We start from the raw sequence: 21,720 nt of genomic DNA on the forward strand, positions 1-21,720 counted from the left end.
AACTCGCACCATCTCAGATTCTGGCTCTCCCTGTTAGTCCACAACCTCCCTCAAGGTTGTGGACTAACAGCAACTAAAGATGAAAGAAGGGAAGAATCTTCATCAGAGAGATAAAAAGATAAAGGTGTAAAAAGAGAAAAAAAGACATGCAGGACATATAAAGAAATCGAGAGAGAGACAAAAGGGAAGAAAATGACTTACTTGTTTCCTCCCAGTAGACTTGGTGAATCGTGCCCGTACTCCAACTGCAAGTCCTACAAGACAAACAAATGACATTAGTACTGTGACATAATACGTCATAACTAGCTCATTGAAGTAGGTGCTACTGTACTCAATTTCTCAAGGGACATAAACAGGGCTGAAGATCCTGGCCTATTGCCACAATCAACCACATTGAAATAGTGACTTCAACTGAAAGCCTGTTCAATTGTCAAATTCCTGCATGAGCTGCTGCTGTACTGTAGCGGCTGTGGCGATTGCTAGAAATAATAACATCACCATTAAAATAGCAATTTAACTCAAAGTTCATTTCATGACAATAGACAAACACAGATGTACACAGTGAGCTTATGGCGAACTCTACATGTGTAGATTTGACTCTTGCTGAGTTCACATTGTGGCCCACAAATATATATATATAAATAAGAAGATGTTAGCCCCAACAGCAAATCCCTCTTGTCTTCATAGATTTGATACAGACAATGCTCGATAATAACAGGGATGCTGATACAATAGAAACTGTACCTATTAAATGAAAATGAAAGGTGTATGATTTCTGTTCTAGTTTTATTTTAGGCTCCCACAGTGGCGAACATATCCAGTATTTCACAAAAACCAGAACCATTTCAACCAGCAGATTTTACCAGCTGTAGCTAGCTAGATACTTAAGCAACCTTACAATCTGATGGGGGAAATACTACACAGTGGATGTGCTAGCTGAGAACAAGGCTTTTTTATGCAACCTGCAACTCCACAAACTAAAGTTACCTGGTTAGCCAATGAGCAAGTTACAGTTTCTAAGTTTTAATTGGACAAAAGCCGTTCGGTAGACCCCTTATATACATTTTAGGACCCCTTGGGGGATGCGGGCCCTCAGATCGGAAGCCATTGTTTTATGAAAAAAAAGCAATGAATTATCAATCAGGTATGTTAGAAGAAGTCTTCTTTCTAAACCTGAATGAAAGACAACTTAGCAGAGCTTTTTGAATGTATTCGGGATTATTATGATTCATATAGTTTATGTTTCTGTAGCACCTTTCCAACCAGGTACAAGTTGATTAAGGTTGACAATAACAAACACTGGCTGAGTTTAGCACCATTGTCTGACAGAAATAAATCAATACTTGGTTTCACATCTATAACATAAAGCCACAATGTGAATGCAGCATTGTGTCACAAAAAACAATGACATAACCTAACGAAGGGTTGCAAAGGGAAACGCACAATACTGCCAGACGGACGGACCACACACACACACACACAACACACACACACACACACACACAACACACACAACACACCACACCACACACACACACACACACCACACACAACACCACACACCACACACACACACACACACAAACACACACACAAACACACACACACACACACACACACACACAACACACACACACACACAAACACACACACACACCAACACACACACACACCAACACCACACACACAAAAAATAGTCCCTGTTGCTTGGTCAACACAGGACGTTAAGAAGTTAGAAAACAATATAAGCAATAGTGTATGGAAGAGAGACAAACATTCTGTAGAGGGAAAAATATATATAAAAAAAATCAGACAGGAATATACAGCAAACGTTAAAAGGTTAAGTGTGTTTATAAATTTGGATATAAAAGTATTTTGTGAGTAGGAATGCATGTGTATATAAGCAAGCACTGCAACACTACCAATCTTCAGACGTGCAGCTCTACCACTAATTGAATCTGACCTCTAAACTTTGTCTGTGTGTGTGTGTGTGTGTGTGTGTGTGTGTGTGTGTGTGTGTGTGTGTGTGTGTGTGTGTTTGTGTGTGTGTTTGTCTGTCTGTGTGTGTTTTAGTTTGTCTCACACAAACTCCATGCCTAACACACACAAAGCAAGATTTACAAATCTGATTTGATTGACTGTTCACTGTTTGTGTGTAAATGTGTGTGTTGTACGTGTATCTACAAACAACAAGAAAGAACAACAACATCACTGAAGACTCTTGTCCCCATGACAACTGCACCAGTAAGTGAGACAAAAGCCAAGGCTGGAAGAAGAAGAAGAACAAAAGTGAACAGTAACAGACGGACGGACCAGAATAGATGGAACAAAACTGTGAAAATGAACAAAAATACATAGAGCAGCCAAAACAACCACAGCACGCTGGGAAATAAAAAAATAAAATAAAAGAGACAGCAAGGGCTCAGAAAGCAAGAGAGCCAAAGGGAAGGACAGGGACTTGTCCTTCAGAAACAGATTTAGAATAAAAAGGAAAGACGGAAGTGTAAAAAAGAAGACATAAGGTTAAAGAAACGGAGACAGATTGAGGAAAAAAAAGAAAAAAGACCAATGTAGGTGGACAGGGAGAGGCCGAACGAGAGAGAGAGACGGATAGAAAGATTACTACCAGATTAGATCTCGCGGTATAGTAGAGCTCCTCAACACAGTCCAGATAGGGCTCAGATTCACACTGGTCAGCAAGACAGAGCGAGAGAGACCTCAGTTAATACATTAACCTGGACTGATGGAGGGAACGGGGGGGAGAGGGGGAGGACACTGACACTGATGATGGAAGAGAGGATGATGGATGAAAAATGGATAAGGCCAAAATGGACTCTGAAGTCCATGGATCAGCAAGACAGATAAGAAGGGAGATACTGGAATATTAATCTGAAGAGAAGAGGGGATGAACAGGATGAGAGAGGAAAGGATGGAATAAACTGGTCTAGATGGGGGTTCAAAATCAGCAAAACTGAGGAGAGACATTAATAAATAAATAAATATTAAGTATGTCTCATTGGTGCTACGTGAAGCTTAAGAAATATAAAAAGAATATACATAGCTTTTTATATAGCCTCATTCAGTGAAGCCATGGGACAATAAGTAGCCTCTGTTTTATTCCAGTGATATTAATATATATATTAGTAGAATTTCGTTGAATTGAGACCACATGCTTCCTTAATCCAGGTTCTTGAGTGTTGAGTGTTTTTTGTTTAGGATTACACATGAGGTTAAAGATGATGAAGGTTCCTCCAGCCATTGCCTCTTTGCACCATCTGGGTTTGCCAGAGTCTCTTTTGAGCAAAGATGCAACAGAAGGCTGCTGCTCATTAGCAATTATGTTATTAATAATAAATACCAATATGAGCGAGGTAATGACTTATTGATTTTAAAATGCTACATATAGCACCGTAATCCTGAATGGACAGCTCTTGGGAGGGCTGACAACCACACTGGTCAGCAGGACAGAGAGAGACCCCGTGTCATTATATTACTTTCAAGGAGAGGGTAGAAACCAAAGGACAAATGATGAATGTAGACCTACGCTGGTGACTATGTTTCATAACATATATCCAAATTGCTTGATATATAGATGGAGGGAAAGAGGAAGGACGAAGGCATTTAAGGATGGATTTCCTCAACCGACTTGAAGGGAATATTTGGGGAGTTTGTGGAAAAAGTGCAAAGGAAGGACAGAAAAAGAGGGAGGGAGTGAGGGAATGGAAGACTTGAACAAGACGCTGTGATTGTGAATGAACCCTGCACCAACCCATTTGTCCACACTCCTTCCAGCAGTTCTAAAAGAGATAGGCAATAGCATAACCATCTAGACTGGGTAAAACCAGCCCGATCTGCCGGCGATTTGATGTCGCCCTGCAGCTCAGGCAGGAAACCTCTACATTTATTTATCCTGTTTTGAATACAAATCTGCGGGGACCAATCACAAACTGGCTCATATACCTGGCGCGCTATTAGCGGGTTTAACACAGTGACAATAAAGACACAAAGGCAAGCAGCTTTTTTCGCCATTCATCATGGCGGCCACCGAAGCACAGCAACCTGCAAAGTAAGTCACCCGGATTGTTGGTCTGATTGGTTGAAGGACTATCCAATTGCCTACAGAGTCATTTGATCACGCTTCTTGCGCAGTAGAAAATACTGGGGCTGGCAAACTCAATTCCTTTTAAGGATTCGGTTTATTCTGAGTCACTCACCAAACTGATCCGAGTTGTGCGAGTCACTTGAGTCATTATTGGCAAGCCTAGGCAAGCTTGCAATGTTTAGGACTGTCTGCTCAACCTAATGGCATTTTAACACACTACATTTATACACCAAACCTACAGTAGGGCTAGCTAGGCTACGTACTGAACATAGTATGTTATTTCAGAAGTGAAAGAATGGCTTTTGTTGTGGATTTGCTTTACCCTGAGTTCGAGGAGAGACTTCACTCGCTTGTCTGCTACAGATCCACTCACAGCCGGCTGACTCATGCAACAACTCATGAGTCACCGACACCTCATGAGTGCCATGGTTGCGAGCTTTCGGCTCTGAGTCTGCAGGTCGGGAAGTTCCTATAACCTGTCTTGGATGGTCTCTCTGCTCACTCAGTTGCTTGAGTTGACTTGTGGAGTTGTAGTTGCCTACGAAGTTGTTCGTGAAGTTTTAAAGCTTTTGGCAGCTAATATGGCTTGGACTAGTAGTAGCTAATGTTGCAAGAGGTTTGTATGTGGCGCGGTTATCATTTTGGATTGAATTGTAGTAGGACTCAACGGATCGAGTTAATGATGCTAGAGACTCGCGACTCATGAGTTAATTTAAAAAGTCGGGTGAAAGATCTGAGTGAGTCACGACTCAAACAGGTTTAGAGGGGCGGCCTCTAGCTCACCCAGTAACAGCGTTCGCGGCCTGTTGCCGCGTGTCTTGCCCCATCTCTCTCCCCCTTTCCTGTCTATCCACTGTCACTAATAAAAGGGAAAAAGGCCCCCAAAAAAAATCTTTAAAAAAAAACCAACTCAAACATAAAGCGAAGATACCATATCTGCCCTTACATTTCTATCCAACCTGGTAGATATGTGTCCCATCCATCAATGTAAATAAGGAGAAACTGTGGCAAGAAAGCTCATATTAACAGCGCATCACCGTTCACAGTTCTTGTTGTGTCCGTGTCAAAGGCTGCTGGCTGGCTGGCTGGCTGGCTGGCAGTCAGTGTCGGCACCATGCCGAAGACAGAAGGGAGACAGCTAATGCTTTATGCAATTGTCTGCTTTCTTTTTGCAACTTTCAACTTTCTGCTGCTTATCTAGGTCAGAGCCTGTTGTTCTCCCTAGCAGGGTCGTCCAGCATTTACAGGGGGAGCCTGAGGCTTTCCAGGCCAGGTCGGACAGGATTATCCCACAAGCATGTTCTGGTTCTATCCAAGATTTGGACATGGCCTCCATAGGAGGAACCCTGACCAGATGCTTTTACGAGCTCAACTGGAGCCCTGGACCTAAAGGAGAGCCCTGACACTCTGATCTCAATTCATCTGATTTCGCCCCTGCCTGCTTAAAGATTTTTGAACCTCTGCTGGCATATAATAGATTGGGACGTCGCTATTTAAAATGCCTCAATTTTGAAACTGCCAGAGTAAATTATGTGGATGGGCTTCATGTTTGGTTCAACACAGAATAACAACAACATGGACTGTTGGGGTGCTTCCTGTGAGTAAGTGAGAATCAGCCATGCTGGTAACCAGTGAAGTGACAACCACACAGGCGCACAGAACACTCACACTCACACACAGACACAAATGCCACAGCTAATAACTCACCGGTTCATGATGAGGTTCGGTCTCCTTTCTTAAGGGAGGATCAAACTTCACTTGACCAACTGGCGAAAGATAAAGTAAGATACAGAGAAAGGAGTAAAAAAAAACAAAAAACAGTGAAACAAAGAGGGGAACAGCACGGGATAGGGGAATACAGTAAACACAGAGAGTTAGAATGTTCTGGTCACTTCGGTTTTCTGTCTGAAAATAGATTTGTTAATGTTGACCTTGTGTATGAACTCACAGTTAATCTCTGACAGTGTTTTTCCCTCTCTGGCACTCCTGCTGGTTGAACGAATACGATGAGGAACAGATACCGGAGACTATCAGGGGAGAGAGAGAGAGAGAGAGAGAGAGAGAGAGAGAGAGAGAGAGAGAGAGAGAGAGAGAGAGAGAAACAAACACACACACACACACACACACACACACACAGTCAACGAGCTGTTTAAAGAATATACACAGTGTAGTAGTTAACACACCACTTGTACACTATGATTAAATAGGCTAATTCCTGTGGGTGGGATTTGATGACACAGCAAAACAGCCAGTCACTCTCCTCAACCACACAACCAAAACATAGCAACGCAGCCGACAAAAAACACAAACCTTCCCTGGCAGGAACATTGTTTCCCCTGTGTTGAGACTGTCCTTGTGAGTCCCTGTAAGGTAACATTCCCTCTATACATATATAACAGAGGATATTCTTTGTCTCTGACTGCCACTCAGTACCTTGAACACATATGGTTTAGGTGACTTATGGGGCAAATAGCTGATCCCAAGTCACAGTCTTGGCATCACCTTCTCTCCACTGCCCTCTACTCTAACCTCGGCTGTGTTCATTTAATTACAATGAGTAGACAACTGTATGTGATGCTTGTTGTTGGTTTCCTTTAGAAAGAACAGAAGTATTGTTTCATTACCATTCTGTTTATGTTTAGACGGTACAACTGGCCACAGATGAAACCCCAGTAGGTTGCACAGAGATAACGCATTATCAAACTCTACTTGACTACATGTCTTCAGCATTTAATCTCAAGTTTTAAACTCATCCTTGTAGAATAGCTAAACCCACAGCAACATCAAACCATGCCTGTAAAGCACTGGAACAGAGACAAACCAATACTATACAAGAAATGCATCTATAAAAGGCACATTTGTGAAGCAGATCCACTAATAGATTTGTCAGTTTAAACTCACTTCTTATAGGTGTAATAAAGTTCACAATCATAACACACAACTCATGGTTAGTACCTGTAATGGCAATGGTAGATGAAGATGGCTTCCATGACTAACATATACCAATACTCCCCACCCTTTTCAAAAGGCTATCTTTATCCTGTGTTTCCAAACCGCCAAATGGAGAGACAACATTTTGATCTTTTAATCAGAGCTAGGTAAAAGAATTGTTGCAGTCTGTTTTTAGCTGCTTGGAGAGACAGATGGGCAGCCTTTACTGTACCACTGATCAAACCCTTCAAATATTCGGTGAGAAACACTACCTCTCTAAAACAAACCCCAATGTCCCTGACACTCTTTGTTGGTAAATACAATTTGACCTAAACATTGGTTTAGATGCATTATTCCAAGGAGTTTGATGATATGACATTTTGGTAGCCATCTTCATGAATTGAGCCATTTCTTTATCAGCAAGCTGCCGCCACAGAACTAGAATGAAAAGAGCTGACATTTAGTGATCTGCTATGGTTTAGCCAAAATGGCAATGATGCTGTCATGGAATTGAGCATAGGTGTTTTTCTGTGGTCATTGTGTGCCACTATGACATTCTAATATTAGTTACAGCCACATAGAAATTTTAGTATTAGTGTTGAATACTCGGAAATGTGTTTATTTGCGTTCAAAGTAACCCCTCCTAAAATGGCACAAAAACACTTTTTGTTTTGTACACATAAAAAAAATGAGTTGAATAATGAGTTGATTAATGAGCTTCAATGTGCTGGAAGGCCTATTTTATTACCTTTGGACAGAGTCAGACTGGCTGTTTTCCCCTCAGACATGAGAGTGGTATCGATCTCCTCATCTAGCTCTTGGCAAGAAAGCAAAAAAGCCCATTTCCCATACACTAATATAGCCATACTAAAATGGTAGTGTGTTCTTCATCTGGCCAAACATGCAACTATGTGCAGGTCTATGGCATGTTTTTAAATAGATATGTACTGTATATTCCATCATTTTTAGTAAAGGTCACTAACACTGTGATTATATAATAACATCATTGTACTGTTCTGATTATATCAAAATTACAATCATGTGCTTACTGGCATGTTGAACTAAATACGCAACTGCCATGGTAACCCATCACCCGTCTGATAAATGACACGTCGATGTCAGTTTCCATGACAGCACCAGCAGACACTGAATTAAATGGAAATCTACATTCTATTCATTCAGTTCTGCAGTCCTCCTCCAAGTGAAAAAACAACTGACAGTATCGTTCGTGTTAGAATGACATCACTGCAGACACCGCAGCCCAAACTGGTACCTTCCTACGGGCCGCAAAACGAGGTGCACGTCGAGCACCGGGGCTTATGGGTAGAAAATGACCCCTGTACTTAAACTGAAGAGGAGTCAGAGGGTGGGGGATAGGGACAAGAAGACAGGAGGAAAAACAAAAGGAGGAAGAAGGAGAAATGAAAGATAGAGAGAAAGGAGAAGTGCTACAAGGAGGAAGAGAAGAGGAAAGAGGAAGAAGAGCAGAAGAAACGAGAAGATGAAAGACAAGAAGAGTGAAATGAGAAACCAAAGAAGAGAAAAGAGCACAAAGACGGCAAGGAAGGAAAAGAGGGAGAAGGGCAAAAAGCAGAAAGATGAGTCACATGTGCCGGGGGGGAAAGGCAGACTGAGGTTGTGGCGGGGGAATGGTGGTTGACAGAGGAGGAATTTAATGAACAAATGAGGAGACTGAAGGGATTTGACAATTTGAAGGGAAGAAAAAGAAGCAAGATCCAACAAAACCATAATCCCTACTCTGTTGACCCATCTGCAATCTCCATGACACTTTTATATTGAAAGAAAAACCTGAGAAGGTCAAAGGTTACCTCTGGTTCAGGGTCATCGTCATCAAAGTCATTGTAGGTGCTGTGGTCGGGGTTGTTGGCTTTGTCTAGAAGTTCTATTGCTAGCGTCCTGCTGAGAGGCTGGGACACAAAAGGATGCTGCAAGACAGCCAAGAGACAGCGAGAGTTGCGTTAAAGTTACTTTCGGTCCGTGTCGGATCAATACTTAAATAACACAAAGGTTTTCAAGTATTTTAGGGCAGGGCACTGTGACAGGTGATTGGTGTTTTGCTTGACAAATAATTAAAATGACTTCTGATCAGAGCTGCCATACAGTTGATTAACATTTGGGGCACTATCTTGCACCAGGCAGAGCACGGTGCAGCTGTCAATTTCCCATCCAGCGCCCACGTCATTTAAATAGCAAATGCACCTGCGCCCATCCGTGCGCCCATGGGCGTGCTGGTCTTACAGGGAGGTGTGTTCAGGTGAATTCTTGGCGTATTGCTGTCTTGAGGCAGCGGGAAGTGATCGCGCCATTGACCAACAAAAACCTGGTCTAAAGTCAATAACGCAGCATTTCATTGTTATTTTAACAGCGCATTAGTAAATATGCCTAGGTTTATGCACAGTGCTTGATACACAGCAGCAGCGCACACAAATGCAAAAGATAACAAATAAAAATATGACGGTACAAATGCGCCTGGCTTTTAAAGGGAAGGGGAGACGACATTCTGAGTGGTTTATTGCACGCTGCGCCCAAAACACCTATGAATTAATGAAGACGCCAAGTACAACCCTTTTTGAACTATGCGCCTGGCGCAAGGACCCTTATTTCTGCTGTCAAACTAGCAAAATTGGATTTGGGCACTCCCTAAAACGCACCTGCGCCATGCCCTTAGATCGTTAAAACAGGGCTCTACATCTATAAGCCAGCCCATTAATGGATGACTAATGGCTGTGGCGCTAGCGAGAATGGATTTACCAGCTAACAAATTGTGATTAAATATTATCACAAGTATACCTGGCTTCTTCTGTTTACATTTTCACAGTGGTGTTGGTCCAGTTAAACGTCACCTAAAATAAAGTCTTCATCGCCAGAAGCACACACTAGTACATATGATCCAGTCATGTGGTAATTTGGTTATATTTCATATATACATGTACCATTGTAGCATTTCAAGCTATTGTAACCTTTACATACTTGTATAAATAAAACAACAATAGCATAGTAAATGTTATTGTGGAAATGGTCTAATCCGCAGTGTGTATCCATAAAGAACAGTATAGCTAGGGTGGGTAGCCCTTCTTAGAGTTTTTTTTTTATTTTGTTTTTTTAAGAATTATAAAATGTTTTATTGCTCACCTGCAGCAGTTTCTCAGCTGTGGGCCTCTTCTTTGGGTTCTTGATGAGGCCCTGTTTTACAAAATGGTGAAAGTTATTTGTCCTGTAGAGAGAGGGAAAGAGAGAGAGAGAAAAAGAGAAAGTGTTAATCTTTCAGTCTTGGAACAAGCAAGGCACAGATTTGATACTACTGGGAAATCTCAACAGTGCGGTGTTGCAATGTATCTCAGACGGCTGAAAATAGTAAAGAAAGACAAGTGAGGGAGGGAGATAAAATAAATCAAAGACAGGGTAGTCTCTTACCACTTCACTTTATCTTTCAACTTAGGAGGCTGGAAATTACTCTTGGTCATTAAGAAGAGAGCCCTGAGGAAAAAGAGAGACACAGATATAAACTCAAGTCTTCACAGCGGAGTACTTGGTACATCATCTTGAAAGAGCCTCAAACCACACAGTTATAATGACAAAATCAAACAGTGGAGCTACCACTGCTGCATGTAGACCTTTCTACGCTATGGTACTTAATACAATATATGTTAGAATAATGCTATATTCTGTACACTAGAAAGTGTGTTACGTTTACTGAGGACACCACTAAGTATATGTATTTAGACCTTTTGCGAAAACAAGCATCAGTGCTTTAAACTCTGATGGAACCTCTCTGCACCAATCACACTGTGCAGTAAGATTTACATGTTCCATATCACATTTTAGCATGGCCTATTCTTTGTAATTCTACCATTCATCCACATTGACTGCAGCCGTCCACTCTGCTCTATCACAGTCCCAACAGGTATTACACGCACACACTCACGCACACGCACGCACACGCGCACACACACACACACACACACACACACACACACACACACCTCATGGGGTGCAGGTCAAACATGGGTGGCTGTAGTTCAGCCAGCTCTATTGCAGTAATCCCCACAGCCCAGATATCACACAGCTGGTTGTAACCTCCTTTCCTCTCTACTGCTGCTACCTCTGGAGCCATCCTATGGGGAGGGGGAGAGAGAGAGAGAGAGAGAGAGAGAGAGAGAGAGAGAGAGAGAGAGAGAGAGACAGAGATACAGAGATACAGAAATATGGTATGAAAAAAAATAAGAAAAGAGGGAAAGAACTGGAGTAAAATGTGTTCTAATTTTTACCAAGTATTTAACCAGGTTAATTAAACTGCTACACACATGAGCAAAGTTCAAATCTTCTACAGGATTATTCTCTGGCTGCAGCAACTACACAACAGCAGCAGCCCTGTGGGCCCCCAACATGGCCCTGATGTTCACCTCTATGACTTTATCACAATTCTGCTTCTGTAGGAGCATCTCTTCGACCCCAAAATGCTTTTTCATTCTTGGTTTGTTAAGGTTTTGTAAAGGGGTGAATAGTCTGATTCTACTACAGAATCATCAGCTAACACAATAAATATGTGAAAACTGTACACAACACATTTTGGTATATTTCTGTTGCGTGACCCATTACACAAGTTCCTTTATTCCGCCTGACATCAGAGAATCGACTGAATTCCCACACTTTCCTCAACTGATTGATGGACGCTTGCATGCAGAAGAAAATACAGATTCTATACATTTGCTCTAACTGCATGCATGTCCATATGCAGTATAAGGGGAGCTAATGGAGAAAAGCAAGCACAAGTTACTAACCAGTACGGAGTTCCAATGAAGGACTTCCTCTTGGCTAGAGTTGCTGTAATCTGGGCCGATACACCAAAGTCAGCTATGGAGAGAAAGAGGACAGGAGAGGAGAGAAAATGAGGGGAAGGGAATAAGAAGGAAGAATATAAATAATAGAAAGGAAGGGGTGACCAAAAGGAAAAGGGAGAAAGAGATGGAATGTGAGGAGGGAGAAACACATTTTTGAAAATGGGAGAGTAGGAAAAAATGATTGTACGAAGGGGGTACAGGAGAAGGACAGAGGAGAGAGAAGGAAACCGAGTCAGTATATGAGGCCATTCAGATTCATTCTTTTGAAGTAGAAGGTACTGGAAGATGCTTTGCGTGTTCCACTCACCCAGTTTAACATAGCCGTTGTCTGTCAGGAGGATGTTGGCTCCCTGTCAGAGACAAACACGTTACGCATTAGGATCCGACACAAGATCTCACACCTCATGTCAATTTAAATTAACGTCAGAGGCGCATTCAGGAGTGCAAGTTTGTTGCAAAGTGGTTTGTCGTTGATCACTGCAGCCTGCAGCTATGACTCGATAATCACTTTCCCCAACATAAACACCATCAGCTTTGTCTCAACAACAATTTGGTAATCACTTTTCATTTGTAACATCACTAAATGTATGTGCTTGTATTCTTTTCCTGAGTTTAATCAAAAAAAGTATTATTTCACCAATCATTAATGATAATAAATGCTTAACAGAATTGCAACACTTTATTTATGTGTTGGACAAAATAACAGAAACAGCAGTATGATCTTAAGTTATCTAATACAACAACCCTGCAATAAATATTGCCACAGGAAAACTTGTGAAAAAGTGTTAATTCAACTGTGTGGCAATTTGTGAGGCTGTTGCCAATTGTACTGAACTACACCCTTCAAAACATTAGGTCACGATTAACAGGTAACTTGGAAAGGCTGTAATAATTTAAGGTTTTGCTGACGTGCATATTCCATACAGTTTTTTCTCCAAACTCACCTTAATGTCTCTGTGCATTTTGCCTTTATTGTGTAGGTAGTATAAACCCTGTAAACAGAATCACACAGCAGCTGGTGTTATTGCCACTTGCAGAAAAAAGGAAACAGGGCACTGAAAAACAGACTAGAGCTCCATTTTAATATGTCTGTAAAATGAGGTATTTAGATATTCCTCACCAGAAGCAACTGTTGGTTAAATGAAGATCAGATGTTTGGGAGATTGGCTCAATTTACAGACGGCAGCACAGACATCTCAACGTGTCTCTGATAGATGACTGGCTCCAGTGTGCAATGATAACACTTTGCAGTATTTCCTCTGTAACTTTATGCAGCTGTGATGCTTTTGGTAATCATTCCAGTTTGGTCTCAATATTTGTTTACTTCCAAGTTATGTTTCTATTTAAATTGATATTTTAATTTTAAAAGGTCCCATGACATGGTGCTCTTTGGAGGCTTTATATAGGCCTTAGTGGTCCCCTAATACTGTATCTGAAATCTCTTTTATGTAGACCTTAGTGGTCCCCTAATACCATAGCTGCAGTTTAGTCTATTTCCCAAAATTCAGCCTCCACGCAGAATTACAGCCACTAGAACCAGTCCCACAATGAGCTTTCCTTAGTATGTGCCATTTCTGAGTCTGTAGATATTGAGGAGGAGGCCTTGACCAACTGCCAATTGCTTGTTTGAAAACCATGATGCCTTTCTCTCATGGGTGGGCCAAATTATCTGGGTGGGCAAAGCAGAGAAAGGGGAGGTAACCTTGCCCCTTGACCTCATAAGGAGCAAGATTCCAGATTGGCCCATCTGAGCTTTCATTTTCTCAAAGGCAGAGCAGGATACCCAGGGCTCGGTTTACAGCTATCGTCATTTCTAGCAACTGGGGGACCATAGGCAGGCTGGGGGAACTCATATTATTGTTAAAACAAAACTCATGAAGTAAGATTGTCATGCCATGGGACCGTTAAAATGTAGATCACAATTTGATCTTGGGACCCTAAAAAACAAAAAACAAAAAACTTTTTAGATAAGATAGTTTTATGACTTCATGAATTTACAAGTAGCCAACTCTCTTTCAGAGTCGATGCTAAATGCTGCTGCAGCTGCTGTTAGCATGGAGCACTGGAGACAATCAGCAGTTGAGATCCTTAATGATTTTGGAGTCTATGTTCTCATTGTTTTACCGAGAGAAATTGAAGTTTCAGCTAAGCAGAGGACCGATGTCCCAATATGTGTGTCTTTGTTTATTTCCTCTTTCCTGATCAAAACTATAACCAAACTGACATAAAATGCACTGTATACGCTACCTGCAGGGTCTCCCGTGACATGTAGGCTATCTGTGACTCTGACAAAGGCCCGGTTACTGGAGGAGTGAAACAAGGGAGAGACAGACAGAGAGAGAGCAGAAGAAAAGAGAGATGGATATCACAGCATGAGAAAAGGGTAAAACAGCAGTGTCAACATCAAAATGTTTGTTTGGGTGCATGTTGTTCTTACCGTGATAGATATCCTGCAGAGAACCTCCTCCACAGTACTCCATACTGATCCATAACTTATCTCTCCTGCACACACACACACACACACACACACACAGAGAACACCGTGTCAGTGAATCTTCTCAACCAAACCCACCACACACACCCAAACACACCACACACACACACACACACACACACACACACACACACACACACACACACACACACACACACAAAGAATTTCCCTTACACATCTGTCCTTCACTTTCTCACATCCACTAGTTCATCTCTCTTTTTCCTTTCTCTCACACATACAAACACACAAACACGCACGCGTGCGCTACAATAGAAGGCTGCAATGTAATGCACGTTGTACATCTGAAGAACACACACTTACCGGAGATAACTGCCAAAATAGGCTACGATGTTGGAGTGTTTACAGTCCTTCATCATTATAATCTCTTGCTGGACGACAGCAAAGTCCTCACCTGAAATGAAATGTGCGCACAAACACACACACACATTATATGGCTATATTATTTGCAACAGCAGTGAAAAGGAGTCTGATGAAGAAAAAAGGCTAAAGGAAAGAGATGACAAGAGGACTGGAGAGAGAACAAGAATGCAGAAAAGTTTATTTAGGGATGAAGAGGAAGATAACGCAGCAAAAATGGAGATTAAGGAAATATAAAGAAAGATGAGATAACTCACCAGGTTCCAGTTTAATGACTTTGATAGCAGCCAGCTCTCCTGTGTTTACATTACGGGCCTAAAGAAGGGACAGAGAGAAAGTGGGTCATTGAATTACAGAAGCCAGGTTTTTCCTAACATAATGTTTAAGAAATCAGAAAATCCGGGAAAAGGTGAGCCCGGCTCAACCTTTGCCACATTGCACTGTGTTGATTAATCGGATACGTGCACGCATGTATTCCTACTTTGTAACGTGAACAGCGTATTTCTGTTGACGACACGGAGGATAAAATGATTGCAGCTGTGATAACATTTTCCAGAGTTGTAAACTCCTGTCCACTTCATGACTTTAATGTCATGGATCTGATACTTGAACTAGCCTTCCTCTCACCAACATCCTCCACCGATCCAGCCCCTTGCGGTAGAGGTCATAAAGCTATGATAGAGACATGTGCGTGGGAGAAACAGCAGGCATGATGGGCGAGTGTAACTAATACTATAAAGACATTCCAGGACAGCTAAATCCCCTTTAGAACTGTTGCACAATTACCTTTAATCCATTTGTCAGACACACAATGCCTCATCCTTTATCATATCCACTAATGCACTTTGGTTGCTTGCTATTAAATGCAGAATTTCTGTATCATTAAAGCTATTCAGCAATTTTCATTGAATTCATATAATTTACACAACTGAGATATTATCAGTGATCCAATTTTGGTCCTGATGCAAAATTACGTGACTTATGCTAATTCTCAGAACACTAATGATTTAATGTGTCATGTTTGCAGACAGTTTAGCCAATTCAAAACACCAGAATTCATGCATAGCACATTCACTACTCAAAACACACACACACACACACACACACACACATACACACACAGAGGAATGTATGGACTTCAACAGGAAATCAAGACAGTTTTTCCTCTATTCCTGAAAGAAAGATGGGGTTTTGCAGGATGCTGAGGCTGATTTTCTATAAATAGTCAGCTGTGTTTACATTTTCACAACAGAGCTGTTAAGGCGGTAAAATATTCATGAATAAAAGATGGTCTTTCAGAGAAGACAGGAATTGTTTCTCTCAGGCCAAGAATGTGCAAGTATGACTATGTGACGCTGTGTGTGTGTGTGGCGAGGGAGTGAGACAGAGAAAGAGACGTTTTAAGGTAACTGATAAAACCACAAGTTTTAACATGAGAGACAAAACAAGAGCTTTAATATCACCAACATCCTGGGAGTAATGTGTCACGTCTCGAACACTTCTAGTCTCAATGCAGAGAAACAAGAAACACTCCAAAAAACACCCCTACCTAACCGGATCTTAGCTGCAGCCTCACTTGCATATGTATACAACATTAGAGAAAAAAAAAACATGAGATTTTACATTCTGGTGTGTTCACTTTATTGGGACAATATCAGTGACTAACCCTAACCAATATAAATGACTGTGACTTGCAAAGTAATAGCGTTACTGAAGGCTAGCTCTTGTCTCGCGCTGAAGTCCTGTATTCTGCAACAACTGAATTCCCACGGGACTTCAGCGCGAGATTAGAGTTTTCAGGAACGTTATTACTGGGCAAGCCACAGGCATCATTTGGACCATTTACATGTAGTTATATAGTCACTGATATGGTCATAATCACTACAGTGCCTATTTTACCTATTTTTGAGGGGAAAATAAAGTTAAAGTTTTTGTTGCAAAGGCATGACCTCCGTGATCCACTCTTGAGTACTTTTGGTGAAGCGACCGACCGATGGAAAAAGAAGTAGGTGAAAATACAAACTTTAAATTTAAACAGTTTCTTCACAATATCTGAATTATAAAACGCATCTTGTTGTCACGTTAGGGCCCGGTTCATGCTGCACAGACATTTTAATTGCAATTTGTGTCTGTTAAGAGGCACAAAGGCACTCTTTAGAACATGCCCCCAATACTGCCATTTAAGCTAACTTGGGAGCTATGGGCATTAGCCGCAGCAACTCCAGTTTTGCTAGCACTGATTTTGGTTGTTTTTTCCTGTCGACAGTGCTCAGGGAAATCTAGCAATCAAGATTCAGGTAAAAATCGGCCGGATTTCTCCTTTAAGTCGCTCACTATGTACAGTATCAGTCATTCGGGAAAGTGTCACCAAACTTATGACTGGTACTGTAAATGTAATGTCCTGGCTCGAGTCCGGCCACTGACCTTTTGTTAGGCTACATGTCTTTTACAATATTTCTCACTTCCCTCATTTCTTCTAATCTCTTTGCTCTTTTCTACAGTAACAGGGCTCGACGGTTGCCTAGTTCCCCTTGGCAACCGTTTTGTGGTCTCTGGTTGCACCCTTTCGCAACCACCTGTTCAATATATATATATGTTTTTTTTTTATTAGGTTGTCCCGGTAAATTTTTCAACACTACGTTTCAGTTGTTAACGTTAGCCTACCGTTAGCTATAGTAGTAACGGGATTAAACTGCTGTTGGCTTAAAAACAACACAGACGGGACAAAATGTTGCGTTTACTGGTAAACGGGTTAACCTCGGGGTGCATTCAAAGTTATTGTAAACTATCCTTTTCTTATCTGTTTTTTCTTCTTCTTTCTTGTAACTGCAATTTATTGGTGAAAGAAGTAATTATTGTTAAAAAATTATTGTTATTACATTGCAAGACATGCAATCTCCTGGTTGAAAGTTGAGGAGAGACTATGAGCATCACTCTTGGTCTTTTTATAGTTCCTAGATCCCAGACACAATCAACGCAACGTTTTGTATCGAGGTATGGGTGCATGGACCTCACTTCCGGCTGAGATTGCTAAAGCAAACAATAAATCAAGCTTTAAAAAACAAGTAAGGGCCCTAAGCCTGTATCAACATAACTACTTTTCTAATATGTTTTGTATAAGAATATTTATAAGTCTACAAAGATGTTGTAAGATTTAACTTTTATATATTCAGTGCTTGTATACATTTAGTGTAATATTTATTGCATAAATAGTTATTGAATAAGTATATTAGAGTATATGAGGAGAATATGTAAAGTTAGATTTGCTAGATAGAATAATGCAAGTTTTAATGCTCATATTGTTAAATCACATGGCTGTTTTTGTCTGAAAACATCTACAACATCTGTTGTAATGTTTTATGTTTTGTGTGGAAAAGTACCTGATGTTCTGCATCAGCTAATGGGTATCCTGATAAAATCAAATCAAAATTATCATTTAAATTCCCCTTTTTTTTTGTGCTGATCCAAAAATTGATCGGATCCATGACTCAAAACAGTGATCTGATCCGTAGGTTTTGCGATTCGCTGCACCTCTATTTTAGAGTGATGGGAAATTATATTGCACGCCATTATCTCGTTGTTCCATTATTAAAATATGTGGTATAGTGACATAAAAAATGATGTGTTCTAAATATAGGCAGTTTAAAACTTGGCAACCGCCAAGCTGGCAACCACTTTCAAAAGTTAGCCTTGAGCCCTGTGTAATACAAAATATATTACAGAAAAATACTTAAATGTCCTGCACAATAGAAGGAAAAAGTTGAGCTATAATTCAAGTAAAGCTTGCAGCACTGGCTTGATCAATGCTCCTTCCCTATTATAGTATCAACATGAGAGAGTTTGACAAATTATGTCAATTTCCATTTAGGTTTTCTGTGATACAGTGATGCATAATATGCAAATGGAACTGCATTGTCAGCAGGAGCAGTGATAGCCACCATGGCTTAAGGGGGAAAAAAGTGGCACCAACAGACACTCAAATTTCACCAACAAGGCAGTGGAGTACTGCCCACACGAGAGGACTGCAGAAACACAATAGCGCTGAGAGGACAAAATAAAGCAAAGAACTCAAGGACAACCCCAGGAAAAACAACTGTACTACCAAAATTAACCAGTGATATTAAAGACAATACCAGATCTTTGTTTTGTTTAGTCTAACAGGGAGGCAAAGATTTAATTTGGAAAGATAAAATGAAGAAATACGAGAGGAATTACAAGAGACCTACCCACACCAAAATAAAGCTGTGGCGGTAGGGAGGAGATACAAAGAGAGGCAAACAGAAAAGAAGTCGAGTGGACAGCAGAGACAGTGTGTCTTCAGTCAGCAGACAGACCAGAGATGACTCATAGCGCTCAGTGCCACTGTTGGCCTGACTCGACTGGCTGGCTGTAACCGAGAGGTTTTAGGTTTGATCACCAACTAACTAACTAACTAACTAACTAACTAACTAACTAACTAACTAACTAGCACAAAAACAAATGCACTGCGCTCATCTGTGCTAATCAGAAACAACTACTACAAAACATTCATGCTTGATCAAACTCAACCTTTGTGCCAATCAGTGAGATTCCTAAAATGTTCCAGTCCATCAAATCCAATTAGTGTTCTTGTACAAATAAATAAGCTTTTCAGTGTAATATTGAAAATGCCGCAACACAATCCCAAGTACAATCCCATCACTCCCTGAGATTTCAGAAAACTCCATTCTGAACAAGAAATGATCTAAAATATGATCAAACAAAGAAACCATTATTAGTCATATTTAATGGTCGGAAAAACAAAAAGGAAAGTTTATCTTTTTATTTTAATTTATTCTGGGTGAGAACTCCAAACCTAACATCTAAAATGTCATGTAAATGCATTGCTGATGATGTCACCAGTACAGCTTGGGAGAGGTACTGGTCACTGGGTGTGATGGTGACACAGGCCAAGGGGGAAAGTAATTAGGGATGCGCTTTATGTATTTGGGAATAGAATTCTGTATACTTTAAAGAAATACTGATACTTAAATCAGTAAAAAAACTCTTCAGAAACAAAATAATAAATGGCTGGACCAGTGATTTATTGTGTGGTTATTTCTTGTGTGGATTAAATGTTTTTTGGGTTCATCTGTCCAGATTATTACGGCCACAACATGAACGTAGTTTTTGTAAGGATTATTATTCTGCGACGTTACTCGCATTTTTGAGGGGCTTAGCATGCTGTAAACTCACAAAAGTTTGCACACATGTCAGACCTGGCGAAAACTACAAAGATTTAAAAAAAATTACACATATCCATCACTAAGTGGTGCTATAGCAGACATGTTTGACCATAACCGTACAGCTCCCATTCAAAAACCTTATATCTTATGTAGTCCCTGGATTCAACTGAATCTCTTGATGTATGTCACGAAACTTGGCAAGTGGCATCTCCAGACCGACCTGACAAAAAATTATCAAAAGAATTTTATAGGTTGAAAATTGCGCAAATTACGCACAAACAAATTTGTGTGGCTAACAGTAAAAACACCACCTTTGCCATATCTGGACATCAAGGGGAAACTTTAGATTCTTGTTTGTTATGACCATCTGGAGGCCCTCCACACAGTTTACAAACATTGGACACTAGGGGGCGCTGCTAGTAAAAAAAAGAATATCTCATGAACGGCTCATCAGATTTTTACATTTTGAGGGTACCATCTAGGGCCAATCCTGAGCCCCCCCCCCCCCCCCCCCCCCCCCCCCCCCCCCCCCCTACAGTAAGGGTCTGATTGGTCAAAGTGGGTGTGGCCTATTGGACCCTAAGTAGCTTTAGCCCTTGGACACATTTTTGACGGCCTCACTATATATATGAAAACTAACAAAAATTGGCGCCCACGTAAACACCTGGGAGGTGTGTGAGCGATTTTGCCCATACCTGTAGGCGGGCTCCATAGCGCCCCCTAATGCGTGGAAGGCCTTAACTTGAACACAGTTGCTTTGATCTTCACCAGATTTAAGACACATATTGCTCTAATCATGGTAGACATATTTCCTGTTTACCTTCATTAGCTCTGCCCAACCGGAAGGCAGCCATTTTTTATTATGCATTTTTCATGTGTTTTACATTGTTTAGAACTCGTCCTAGGCTGTGATTTCAATCTTGATAGCCCCATTTCATAACTTGTGAACGGTTTAGGTAGACTCTTGTGAGAGGTATCACTGAACTCAGCAAAGAGTTCCTTTTTAAGTGGTGACGTTTGCCCGGCCCAATATTCTTAAGCCACGCCCCTTTAGGACTCGTTTCTTGTATACTATTGTGTGAGGTATCATTGAACTAAGCAGAGTTCCCTTTTCATTGCTGACAAATTGCAGTGTCTGAGCGCCGCACAAATACACGGCCGCAAAGAGTGGCGTCCGCTAGCACCCCGACCTGCAAGAGGGGAGGGTCCGTTCATCGCTATTTGCAGATTTATTTTGTTCTTGTTTTTGTCTAAAAGAGTAGATTTGTTCAAGGTGATTGAGGTTAAACATGGACACTGATGAATGCAAATTGAATTTCTATTACGAATAATGAAAATTAAGAGTGGGTAGGACTCAAAAAGTTCTCAACTTCCTACCCCTTTTCAACATGAATATTATTTGAGTTGCGTATTTGTTGCAGAGGATCTCATTTGTTTCAAGAATTATTCATTATAAGAATACGTTTTGTATTGTATTTCATGTTCAATAAACGGACTAAATAAATGGTTTAACAAAAACTATTTAGGTTTGATACCCTACCCTACATCAGACATTTTACCTAATAAGAATTAAACTAAAGAATCAAAAAAGGGACGAACAAATGCAGAAATGTACAGTTTCCCTCAAAGCAAGGCCATGTATTGTATTGGCAGATTAGCAGTGGCCTTGTGGGAGCTTCTAAAGTACAACGCATTAATGAAGAAACTTAGCGAATATCCATCATTAACACCGCCAGGCTGCATGTGTGT

The 21,720-nt window shown here is 40.9% G+C and overlaps 1 protein-coding gene across 10 annotated transcripts in view; it reads right to left on the minus strand.

Moving 5' to 3' along the window:
• LOC116704848 (mitogen-activated protein kinase kinase kinase kinase 3) overlaps window positions 1-21,720 on the minus strand; it is a 47,499-nt gene that overhangs the window by 15,144 nt on the left and 10,635 nt on the right. For 7 of the 10 annotated variants that reach the window (XM_032540504.1, XM_032540507.1, XM_032540510.1 and 4 more), the window contains exons 2-16: window positions 15,025-15,082; window positions 14,711-14,801; window positions 14,333-14,397; window positions 14,143-14,198; window positions 12,840-12,887; window positions 12,203-12,245; window positions 11,836-11,908; window positions 11,038-11,169; window positions 10,469-10,531; window positions 10,187-10,268; window positions 8,863-8,979; window positions 6,051-6,129; window positions 5,810-5,868; window positions 2,627-2,689; window positions 202-254 (exon numbers count right to left, since the gene is read on the minus strand). In XM_032540504.1, the coding sequence (XP_032396395.1) occupies window positions 202-254; window positions 2,627-2,689; window positions 5,810-5,868; window positions 6,051-6,129; window positions 8,863-8,979; window positions 10,187-10,268; window positions 10,469-10,531; window positions 11,038-11,169; window positions 11,836-11,908; window positions 12,203-12,245; window positions 12,840-12,887; window positions 14,143-14,198; window positions 14,333-14,397; window positions 14,711-14,801; window positions 15,025-15,082 (1,082 nt within the window). The remainder of the gene's footprint in view (window positions 1-201; window positions 255-2,626; window positions 2,690-5,809; window positions 5,869-6,050; window positions 6,130-8,862; window positions 8,980-10,186; window positions 10,269-10,468; window positions 10,532-11,037; window positions 11,170-11,835; window positions 11,909-12,202; window positions 12,246-12,839; window positions 12,888-14,142; window positions 14,199-14,332; window positions 14,398-14,710; window positions 14,802-15,024; window positions 15,083-21,720) is intronic. The other 3 variants (XM_032540508.1, XM_032540512.1, XM_032540506.1) reach the window with 1 other exon arrangement.

This window comes from Etheostoma spectabile, chromosome 17 (assembly GCF_008692095.1).
Source record: "Etheostoma spectabile isolate EspeVRDwgs_2016 chromosome 17, UIUC_Espe_1.0, whole genome shotgun sequence".
NCBI lineage: Eukaryota > Metazoa > Chordata > Actinopteri > Perciformes > Percidae > Etheostoma > Etheostoma spectabile.